Below are 12713 nucleotides of genomic sequence, written 5' to 3'. Positions count from 1 at the left end.
CTTTGTCATAGCTTGATCCGTGGAAGCATGAGGTAGGAACTTGTGAGGACCAGAGCTTTGTTGGACGCTCTCTTCACCGACTCACCGTTCTGCAGACAAATTGATGGATCTTCAAATAAATGGTAAAATCTAGAGCATCCTAAGTAACTGTTGAGAACCACTGAACAGTCTCGCGTCTCTCGCCGCTCTGCTTGCTCACCGATAGCATTTCAATATGCGATCGGTTGATGCACAAAAGCAGACATTAGATTTAGAAGTTCTGTAACCGTCATTGTATATACGTGTCGCGTCAATGTAATGTAGTTTTCATGTCCAATAAAGTATATTTTAATTTGTTATTCGTTTACACCTGGAGTATCATTACACTACCATGTGTCTCGGCCACCCCGAACTCCAGGTTGTAACAGTAACAATTATACTTTTGCGGTAATCCTGAAGTAATTGCTAAGATAGAATAATAAAACTTAGCAATAAAGCTCTTTGTTCTGCAAATCCGAGATTAAATAAACATAAAATATCCATAAGACTAATCTGACCCACTCTTCAGGAGATCTTCAAGGATGCTTTTGAATACTGCTTTGAAACTAGTTGTATTTATGTACTTGCACTGATGATTGATTATAAGAACTTAATGAAACTTTAACAAGAATAGCTTAAGGCATGTTGATCTTTTAGGTGTCTTTCTCAAAACTGCTAATAGTGCATAATAAATGAAATCTTTTACCTAAGCATTATGTAGATGCGAACTAGGTTTGTCTCAGGGATGAAATGTTAATAGGACAGATCGGTGAAGTACTAGATTTGTAGTAAAGAGCTGAATTTTAGTATGGTGAGAAGGTCAGTCAACATAAACAACATAGTTATCCAAAGTTTTACTCAAACAGCATCAAACGGGCAAGGAATCATAATACCCACGCTTTTTGCACCATTTCATTGCAGAAACAGAGAATTGACCTTCTCACCATACCAAAATTCAGCTCAATACTACAAATCTAGTACTACATTGAACGTGCCCCATTGAACTGCGAATTAATTTTTATCAATGAATATTGTCCGTGCCATACCCACTTTTTCGTTGATATGCCACACAAAACATACGAAAATTACAAAGCGCCTCAAAAATAATATCAATCATTAATATTCGAAGACATACATTTCCTATAAAAAGAAAAGGCTACGCCACTTTTTCAATAGGGCAGATCGGTGAAGTACTAGATTTGTAGTAATGAGTTGAATTTTAGTATGGTGAGAAGGTCAATTCTCTGTTTCTGCAATAAAATGGTGCAAAAAGCGTGGGTATTATAATTCCTTGCCTAATTTGATGCTGTTTGAGCAAAACTTTGGGCAACAGTGTTGTTGTTTTCTCCATTTCTTGCAACATAAACAACATAGTTATCCAAAGTTTTGCTCAAACAGCATCAAATTAGGCAAGGAATCATAATACCCACGCTTTTTGCACCATTTTATTGCAGAAACGGAGAATTGACCTTCTCACCATACTAAAATTTAGCTCATTACTACCAATCTAGTACTACATCGAACGTGTCCCATTCTCTCTAAACATGGCTACCGTTTCAAGTGAACAAAACTCATGCAGCCGCCATCAATTGTTATTACCTTTAATCCAAACCACCTCAAAACAATGATGGAACCAAGTTGCCTTGCATGAAATCTACAACATTTATTGAAGATTGTTTTTACAAGTGATGATCTTAAGGCAGATTTGTTCGTCTTAAATTAAATTTATTCGTTTTATTCAAGAGTAACAGCCTTTGACAATTGCTTGTTTAACTTTTTGGAGCTAGAAAGTGGTTTCTGTACATTTCGCGTTAGGATGTGCAAATTCTAGGTGTTTAATAAGTGCATTACTAAAGCACAGACAAACAGACATAACATTCTTCAAAACGGCTTGGAACATGCATTTAACGATCAATTCAAATTTCATTTGATTTGCGCGATCGTTCCACCAGATGCGCTAGTGTCCGATCGCTTTGACGTTTGCCAGTGTACACGTTGCTGAATGATGCAAACGAAAATTACAGGCGATTTGTGTAGTAGTGTGCGTGTCAGCAACACGTCAAATCGAAATCCATCATGGCCGACAGCAAGGATGTTTTCGATCATCTGGCAATCATTTGGCTCATTTGTCTATAACTCAGTTCAGAAGCCCAATATTACAATGTGGTGTTCGGCAAACTTGTGGATTAGTGTTTTTCCTACAATTATCACCAAGGACGCCATATTCTAGCTCTGATATTTACGGAGTAAAAGTGTTAGTACCACCTACTCATACTAAACGATTGGATTTTTCGATCGTTTAGTATGAGTAGGTGGTACTAGCACAGACAAACAGACATACTACTTAGAAGAAAATTGCTTCAAAAAAATCGTTTGGCATCTCACTAGCACCCTCTATAATGCTCAATCCGAAGTAATCATTTGCAGGTGTGGTTTCCCCCGGTTCGATGTAACAATTTTGCAGATGACGACTCCCTCGTGGCGTCATCCATTCATAAAACATGAATGAAGGTTCATGATTGAGTCATTTTATGTAAACATTGATCGGCGTCGCGTTCTTCACCCGTAACGTGGGTAGATCACCTTAGAATGGTGCGTTGCGGTGTAAGATCTACCAAATCAAATTTTGTTCTTGATATTTACCGTATTAATAAATATTCCAAGATCAAAGTTTGATGCTTTTTTTTGTGTTTTGTAGTTAAGTTTGTTTCAATGTACTGCTAATCAACATTTCATTTCAGTAGGTTTGAGGTAAATTTATCGTATGATATAAATAATGTTGTAAAAATATGCAACTGTGACGAGCGTATCACTAATATGTAGCTTATTTGACGTACGATGTTAATATTATTTTATATTTCAGATTATCAACCGAAGAATATGGTAATTCAACCAAATGTCATCAAGACGACGAGGAATCCAGGATGAATCGGGCAGACAACGGATTCGAAGAAGACTAACAATGTTGTGCCTGAACGTTGACCAAGCGTATCCTTGGGGGTTTACCCTTCCACTAACAACACCCAAATTCCCGTGACACCTAGGCCTGAGAGATCGTAGAGTTGTCTACATTTTTCATAGGTGTCCAAAACTAACCATCCTTTCCCATTCCTCAGCAGTCGCAAGGACGTGGCCAGGACAGTGCTCGACCATTGGAGGATTGCGTCAGTCTTGTCTAAGAGTCAGAGATTAGTCCCAAATCTTTGTGCTTTGGTTCGGACGGGAAGGAGGCAACCCTCATAACAGCGGTCTAGGACTGTACCACCTACGAATTTGTGCGACTCGCTTAATGCTAATGCTAATGCTAACATTGATCGGCGTCGCGTTCATTTCTCTCCAAAATTGAGAGGTGATGTTGGCACACCAGCGCCACCATGACACATGCGAGCACAGTCCGAACCACACTATATTTTCAAAATGACCGTTAAATCGTGCGATGATTTCGATTTGAGTAGTATGTCTGTTTGTCTGTGGTACTAGTGCTCTCACACCGTAAATATTAGAGTTAGGATATGGCGTCCTTGGTGATAATTGTAGGAAAAACATTAATCTTCAAGTTTGCCGAACACCATATTGTAATATTGGACTTCTGAACTGAGTTATAGACAAATGAGTCAAATGATTGCCAGGTGATTGAAACCATTCTTGGTCGACAGTGTCGCGCGCGGTTCTACCACCAGGTGGCAGTGTGCTCATGAACATGACACCGGGCAAAAGTTTTTGATGAATTTCTTCTAAGAGTTATGTCTGTTTGTCTGTGCCTGTTGGATTTTACCCTCCATTTGGTTAAACCTTGGACAGACTGGTGGTATTCGTACCATGGTACAATTATCTTGAAATGAGTTTCATACTGATAATTGTCTTCATTCAAGATAGCCTTGGAATAATTTTCTTGACAACTTGTACCATGGTACGAACACCACCAGTGTGTCCCAGGCCTTAGGTTGAATTTACCTACTGGCAAGTTTGCCACTCTAGGCACATAAATGTCATTGACAATCAGGTCAGAGAACAGAGAAAAATAAATACCACTTTTGTACGAACAAGTGAACAAGTCACGCGGCTATTTTCACTCTGCCACAAAATCCGAATCCTGGCCGTCGATTACAACAGTGCCGAAACGATTCAATGCAAAATCGCAGTTTTATTCACGATCCCGCACTTATACTAACTGCGAAAGGGGTCCAGTGAGGTGGGAAATGCGCAATATTATTCTGCTTAGTTCTTGTTCCAGAGTAGTGGCTCTAGCTCAAGAATTGGAAGCTTTAAGTTCTTAAAGGAGAACAACTCAGATGAATTGTACAAAGCATAAACTTTTAATTAAATGTGTTGATGTTATGTGTTGAAAATAACCTTAAATACGTCTTAAAACATATTATAAGATTAAATGCCTTAGTGAATTAAGTTGTTTTATGCACGATTTTTAAAATTAACTTGAAGAAAACTTTAAAACCGCATACGAACGGAGATTGTTTTCTCTTGATAAAAGCAACTATACCGCCGTTCTACACCCAATTGTCCCATGTTATAGTAAAAGACACTATTATGCGTAGAACGGCAGTATAAATGTTTCATGAATTCTTCATGCTATGATAAAGCTTCCATAAAAATGAACAAATCTAAAAGGAATTTAAATTGTTACTTGGGATATCAACCACGCGCATTAAGGCGAAACTGGAAGCATTTTCTCATTTTTTCGGTTTTTGATTTTTTATTAAATAACGAAGCAATATTTTTAAAATCGGTTTTCGTGTACATGTAGAGTATGGATCAAGGTATCTTCTGAATTTTTTTGAGTTGGAAAATGTTTTCCATTTTTGCAGAAACCATTTTTTTGTGAAATTTTGTTCAAAAATGATTTTTTTGAATTGAATTTTGAATTTGAAAAATTTCCGTTTTCCGTCGAGACTGTATTGCGTGGTTTAATAGGAGGAATCAGAATTAGGTTAGTTGTTTAAGATGTTTAGATTCATAAGTACTGGATAAACTCTAGTGGTCTCAACTTATGTAGTCATTTAAAAGGGGAAGCCCTTATTCTACAGTTTTTGGTTCAATAAATGAAATGAAATGAAATGTAATCCATGCATCGGACCTAAATTCGGAAGTGGTGCGCTGTACAGCGGACCTGGTATACTATACAGCGCACCACTTCCGAAGTCCGACGCACGGTTTTAGAGAAAAATCCAACTTTGCTAGTCGAAAACTCCGATTTTCAACTGGATTGATAATATTTAAACTGAGTGATCAACAAAACGACCACCGCACTTCAGTCACACCTTCAGAAAACTACGTTTGATTCCTGGTGTAATTGAAAGGGATTCTGCGGTGCCACCATACAAAATTAAGACTACCGTCAGTGTACCAGTAGCCGCTCATGACCCAATAGCCGCTCACTGTTGCAAAAATCAAGTTTTCACGCATAAATACACTCTTTTTGTCGCTGATATTCTTGAACAATATAAATCATATGAGAGCAAAGCCATTTTATGCAATATTTACCGAATAACATAAATTTTAAAAACAAAACAGTAGAATTTTTTGAGCGGCTATTGGACCCAAAAAAGCAGTAGGAAATTTGTGTTCCAATAACCGCTCACGCAAAAAAAAATACGTGAAATTCGTAAAATCTGTCGATTTTAGTACACAGTGTATTTAATCACTATTATACACTCCCACTGAACACGAAAAAATAATTGTAAAAACATAGAATTGCAAAAATAATTCACTTTTCCGCAAAAGTCTATTTAAAAGATGGCATACATTTGTCCGTGAGCGGAATTAGGACCTCTTTGGTCTCACACAAATTGTAATAAAATCATACATTTTTGAAAAGTTCTACATAAGTCTTGTTTTGTATCTGATTGTACTTAGATTAAACTAACATAAAATGCAAAAATATTACAAATTGGCTTACCAGTCACTTAACAGATGATGTTTTTCTGCAAAACTGGCCTTAGATGAGCGGAATCTGGTACCCTGACGGTATCTTTTTTGTGTAGCATGTGAAGTTCATGTTAAGGCGAAACTGGAAGCATTTCCTAATTTTTTTGGTTTTTGATTTTTTATAAAATAACGAAGCAACATTTTCAAGATCGGTTTTCGTGCACATGTAGAGTATGGATCAAGGTATCTTCTGTATTTTTTGTGGTGGAAAAAATTTTCCATTTTTGCAGAAACCATTTTTTTGTGAAATTTTATTCAAAAATGGTTTCTGGAAAAACGAAAAACATTTTCCATCACGAAAAAAAAAATCAGGAGATACCATACTCTACATGTGTACGAAAACCGATTTTGAAAATATTGCTTCGTTATTTTATAAGAAACCAAAAACCAAAAAATGAGGAAATGGATCCAGTTTCGCCTTAAGTAACAACTATGCTTTCGTATCCCTCAAGGGAACAATTTATGCAAATCAATGCAACAATTTCAGGGTCCAACCTTTTCCGAATTGTGCACACTGAAATTGTTGCCACTTCTATCTGCCAGGAACAGCTTGTAGCATACAGATTATGATTTGCGAAAAGTGTCCCCAAGCCGAACCGCTTATCTGACTTACACCACCGTGTAATTCATGTCACATGCTGCTCAAACAGCAATCCCAAGTGCATCAGCATCTCGCCAACATGCAGTGCGCACCAAACGGTGCGCCGGATGCGCTTCGTTAACCGTCGTTGGAAACTGCATCCATCTGCGCGCGCGGGGTTTGAAAATTTTCCCTCTTTTAGCAGCTGGTTAGTCGCCAACAGCAGTGCCACCGGGCGAGTGCAAGATGCATCGTTCCTCCACGTGGTGTCGCGAGATTGTGATCTTGATCGTCGCGTTGAAGTTGTGCTACGTGAATCTGTGCTCCGGTGATTGGGTGGAGATTCCCTTTTTGCAGCCATCGACGACCACCCAGAAGACAACGATCATTCGGAAGAACATCAACCGTCCGGTGTTTGCGGTTGATTCGGGATTTATGAGCCATGTGCTTCCGCCATCGTTCGCGATCGCCAGTGATCGCGAATCGGAGGAATCTGAAGAAGAAGAAGAAGATGGTGAAATCTCTCCTCAATCTCCGATAAATTATGCCACGTTGTCGACTCCTGTGAGGATTACCAGTTTAGTAGATTTTGAGGAGTTCAGACGACGGTCTACAACCACCAGTACAACCGAGTCGCCGTTCAACGTATTTCCGGAGAAATACTCACATTTTCAGAAACGGATCTACGAGTATCCGCGAGTGAATGTGTCCACCAAATTGGGATGGAGTTCGCCGAAAGACGAGATGCACTTTGTGATGAGTTCGGATAAGACTTCCCCGGGTCAAGTTGATCGTCAACCCATGAGCAACAAATATCAGGAGGAATCGATCGAGTACCTGAATGGAGTGGCTCCTGGATCGATGCCTCATCGACCACCTTACCAGACAGTGAATGATCGAGTTGAGATACCAGTCCCTTCCTCCACGGGGGAAAACGACCGTCAATCTGAGGAATCCAGCTCATCTGAGGACAAGGACATCTACTCGTCTAACCCAAATCGAACTGTGGAAGAACGTCCCCTAGACAAGGATCGCTTCCACGACTTCGACGACTACGACGAAGTGCATCCCCTAGAATCGCTCAACAATGTGACCATAGTTAAGCGTCGCAGACGACCCGGTCCGCAGGGACAGGTGACTATTGTGAAGGTTTTCCCTCCGAGAAGACATCATCTTCGCCCAACGGCGGATCCTAATAGCGAAGGGGGCTTTTCCGGGTTCGTGAATTTCCTGAAGCGCATGCAGGACAAGTTTATGCAGCGAACGGCCAAGAACATCGGCGACAAGATCAAAATTCTACAGGACTTGAAGGATCAGTTACTGCTGAGCATCGGTAAGTGAGGTCATTTAAAGCGAACTTGGGTTAACGATTCTCCGAGGATTCTTTAGCTTAGATAATTCGAGAGTACCTACCTATTTGACATAATGCCGTTTGGTATAACGTCTACTCTGATTGATTGTTCTTCATAGTATGCTAAAAAGCCATTATGCCATCTCGATAATTCGGTATTTTTACAGTAATTTCCGGTACGTGTTCTACTAAATTATGTTAACTGATTTCACTGGTATTGAACCTCGAATTTCGGAGATTCTGGTCGTTAGCCGAAATTTAATTAAGAATATAAGCAATATACCTAATAATTTAAGAATCCGTAATTGGACCTCGATCTTTTCAGAACGAAAAATGACCACTTTGTGGCGCGATCAAAACGAGCAGACTGGAGAAGATGATCAAAAGAAAGGTAATCGTCGCGTGAAACGGGGCGGAGGCGGTTGGATGGATTACGGAGACCATGGTGGTGGTCACGGTGGAATGGACTTCCCGTCGGCGGAAGCGGCACAGCTGACGATTTCCTTCCTCACATTTGCGGTTTTTCTAATAAAGTTGGTTTTGGTAAGACACGTTTAGATAACGAATTTGAGACAAATAAGTTATTTTTACTTGTATTTTTAGCAAGTGATCAATACGATCAAGTCGAAACATTACACGTACAATTCGCTGGCTGGATTGAATGGGGTCACTGGGGCTACGTTGAAGATTGTCAACCGAAGTAGAAGAAGCACTGATCCCAACGCGGATGATCATTGGAAGCTGAACATTTTGAGTGCGATTAACAATTATAAATTCTCATGAGATAGGTATATTTATGATAAACACAAAGACATTAACGAAAACTCTATACTTAAAGAGGACTTTATTATGATGACCTTATCTACTCCCCTTGCTCGATATTCGCCTAGCTGCTCATTGGAAGACTAGCTGTCGGAATCCTTCGAGACCAGTTGAAACCGTTGAAACCCGCGAAGGGGATGAAGAAGTCGTTGATGATCATGATAGTTTTGAACCATTGGGGTTATGAACGTTCATGCTAATATTGGTTTTCTAACTGTAAACCTGAAAAAATCTTCGGTCACTATCCGCAACAATGCAGGACTTTAACCATGACCCAGGTGGTCGTACTTATGACATTGGAAAGGTAGTTCTCAAAGTATGAAGAAGTCATGAACCGACCATTTTTTGAATTATGCTCTAACGCTTACGGGACATCACCATCCAAGAAGTAGTGAATGAACTCAAATCTGTTTTGGGACACCACCACTCAACGTTATGATTGTCTGATGATTTTCAAGAGAGAAGAGCAGGATTGTGTGCGGACGATTTCGAGCTGAGCAAGCAGATACAAGCGACATACTCAAAATGGCCGAATTTCGTTTGAGGTTTACAGTTATCAACAATCCAATTCATCTACAACTTACATCTAGTTAGGCTGCTAATGGCAAAGCGTGAATCAGTTATCATCTCCGTTCAGCCGAACAGCTTCAGCTTGTTCCGCGACCGTTCGAACGATCTTCGTGCTGATCCCTTGGATTTTGAAAACGGCGTCCTGGAACTTCTCTCGGATAAAGTTGCACCGTATGTCGATGTGCTTTCGCCAGATTTTCATGGGTTGTTTGATTTAATTCAACATGTGGGAGGTTGTTTTGTGAGTTTCGCGTACGTGGGAAAATGTGCAAATTTATGACTTGATGACGGCATGGTGGTACCCCTCCAGGAGGTCCTTCTGGGATTCCGCAGGAATCCTATCCGAGATTCCTCCAAGAAATCCTTTCCGGAGTTTTTACAAACTTTTTCCAGGGCTCCTCCAGGAGTTTCTCATAGGATTCTTGATGGAATTCTTCCGGAATTCCGAAAGAGCTTGCGTCTGGGTTTACTTCAAAAGTTCTTGTCAGGATTCCTCCAGGAAGTAGTCCCAAGATTCTTCCAGAGATTTTTTCTGGTATTTCATAAGAAATATCACCTGAGATTCTTCCGAAATTTCTGTAGCAAATCATTCCGAGATTCCTCCAGGAATCCCTTTTAGGATTACACCAGAATTTTTTCCTGAGATTACTCCGGGGATTTCTTCCGTGGTATCTCCACAAATTTGTTATACGATTACTCTAGAGATTTCCTTCTGTGATTCTTCAGGAGCTCAATCTGATATTGTTTTTGGGCTACCGTCAGTGTACCAGTAACCGCTCATGACCCAATAACCGCTCACGTTGCAAAAATCAAGTTTATACGCATAAATACACTCTTTTCGGTGCTGATATTCTTGGACAATATAAATTAGACGAGAGCAACCACCATTTTATGCAACATTTACATATGGATAACATAAATTTTAAAAACAAAACAATTAAATTTTTTGAGCGGCTATTGGACTCAAAAAAGCCTGTAGGTAATTTCATGTGTTCCAATAACCGCTCACGCAAAAAAATACGTCAAAATCGTAAAATCTGCCGATTTTAGTACACAGTGTGTTTAACCTCTATTATGCACTCCTACGGAACAGGAAAAAATAATTGTAAAAAGAAAGAGTTGCAAAAATAATGCACTTTTCCGCAAAACCCTATTTAAAAGATGGCATAAATTTGTTCGTGAGCGGAATTAGGTCCACTTTGGTCTCACACCAAATGTAATAAAATCGTACTTTTATGAAAAATTCTACATAAGTCTTGATTTGTATCTGATTGTACTTAGATTGAACTAACATAAAATGGAAAAACATTACAAATTGGCTTAACAGTCATCCAACAGATGATGTTTTTCTGCGAAACTGGCCTTAGATGAGCGGAATCTGGTACCCTGATGGTACCTTGAGAAGATCCCTCTAGGATCCTTCCTGGGATTCCTGGGATCCTTTCCTTTCAGGCTTCCTTCAGATTCCTTCTGAGATTTTCAGGGATATCTTCCGATATTTCTCAAGGAGTTCTTCCTCCAGGAATTCCATCCTAGATTTTCCTAGTTTCTTTTGGAATGTGTTCAGAAGCTTTTTTGACTCCTAGCAATTTCACCCGGGATTTCTTCCGGAATTCCTCTATTGACGAAAAACTACCTAAAAATGAACATTTTGACCATTTTTTGAGATCCCTGAGGAAACCTACCATATTTTGTCCGATAACTCAAAAACGAAAAAAGATATCGCAATTCTGAGCACATTTCATGATTTGTTTGACCCCATACAATTTTTGAGAACTTTACCCACCAAAAATCGATTGAGGGTTTCAGAAAAATGTTGCTGAATTTTGCCGAGCTGAAGGTTTCAGCAAATATTTTGCTGAACTTCAGCAAAATTTTGCTGATTTATTCAGTAAACTCTGCTGATCACCAGTAACGTTTTGCTGAAATTCAGCAAAATTCAACAAAAAATATTGTTGGACCCTTCAGCTCGGCAAAATTCAGCAAGACATTGCTGAAAGCGTTTGGTGTGTAGGTCCCGTGGGGGACCACTTAGCCTGGAGATACGGACTTCAAATTTTGGCATGATGGTTTTATAGCTGAAACGATCGTTTTGCAATATTGAACTTTTAACATTTCCAACTTTTGCAAATATAGCGATGGCCTAATGTGCGCGTATATTTTTAATATAAAACCTATTTTGCCCTCCCCTGTTTAGAAGCTGTGTGGCACCTTAACCACAGACAAACAGACGTAACACCTTGAACGATTTTCATGAAAATCCATCACCCAGTTCACACTACCATCACCTGGTGGAAAAGTTGCACGAATCACTGTGTTGTGCAATATCGTCAACAGAAGGCGCCAGTGTGAAACGTCAAACGCATAGAAAAACGATGCGCGCGCCTCTGGCTGTGAAGGCCACAACTATGAAAATTTTAAATGATCATTGAAGTAAGTGTTACGTCTGTTTGTCTGTACCTTAACCCTCTCTGATACACACCGCTGGTTCAACTTTCCCATGAAGATGATTACACGATCGAAGTGAGTCGATCAGGAAGAGATCTGGCATTGCAAGATTCAGTGCCATTCCAGGCAATTTGGTGAACGGTCTCCAAGGTTTTATGAGAAGACTAATGTAAATATATGTAAATACTCAACAAGTTTAATAAATGTTGTTTCTATAATTTGAGTTTAATAAACAGTTTGAATGTAAAATAACTATTTTAATGTGACTGGTGGAAGAACTAGAGTACACTAGAAGGATTCAGAAGGAAGCTCCATGTTACATTATTTTAATATGGTGCATATCTGCCTTGCACCCTTTATATTCTACACACCCTTCACACACACTTCACATTGTTATTCATATTATCTCCTTGCGTGTGTAGACCCGTTCAGTTGAATAAAGCTCTTTGTAACGAACAGACACACCGAATCTTTTCTTCTGTACCATATCCGTAACATGGTGTCAGAAGTTTTCGCGGTATAAAGTTCGGAAAAAACGTGGTTAATCGTCGGGCATCGTAAAACCCGTGGTCGCGTTAGTGGTTGCGTAAAGAAAGCGATTTAAACTTTCGTCGCGTAGTGAGCCAAAATGGCTGAATTAGCAAAAATATTGGAACATCAAACCAAACTTTTCGAGAAGCTTCTCCTGCAGCAGCGCGAGCCCCAAGCTGCAGCGCCAGTGAGCCAAAATGTGCCACTCCCTCCGCCATTATCACTCGAGGGGGACATGGACGAGAACTTCTCGTTTTTCAAGGATAATTGGAAGAATTACTGCACCGCGGTTGGCATGGATGAATGGCCGGCCACGGAAAATGCGAAAAAGGTGAGCATCCTGCTGTCGGTCGTGGGCACCGAGGCTCTGAAAAAGTTTTCCAATTTCGACCTGACAGCAGCGGACAGAGTATCGCCTGACACCGTGCTGGCAGCAATGAAAACCAAGGT

General features: G+C 39.9%; 1 protein-coding gene across 1 annotated transcript; it reads left to right on the top strand.

Annotated features, from left to right (window-relative positions):
- The first annotated feature begins 6418 nt into the window (after positions 1-6418).
- LOC115260183 (uncharacterized) lies at positions 6419-8721 on the top strand. Its single transcript, XM_029861100.2, has 3 exons — positions 6419-7874; positions 8218-8435; positions 8496-8721. The coding sequence occupies exons 1-3, from the start codon at positions 6788-6790 to the stop codon at positions 8673-8675; spliced, it is 1485 nt and encodes a 494-aa protein (XP_029716960.1). The 5' UTR covers positions 6419-6787; the 3' UTR covers positions 8676-8721.
- The last annotated feature ends 3992 nt before the right edge of the window (positions 8722-12713 follow it).

The sequence above is a fragment of the Aedes albopictus genome, chromosome 1, assembly GCF_035046485.1.
Source record: "Aedes albopictus strain Foshan chromosome 1, AalbF5, whole genome shotgun sequence".
NCBI classification, from domain to species: domain Eukaryota; kingdom Metazoa; phylum Arthropoda; class Insecta; order Diptera; family Culicidae; genus Aedes; species Aedes albopictus.
The sequence above is the reverse complement of the archived record's forward strand: the minus strand, read 5'-3'. Positions and strand labels throughout refer to the sequence as shown.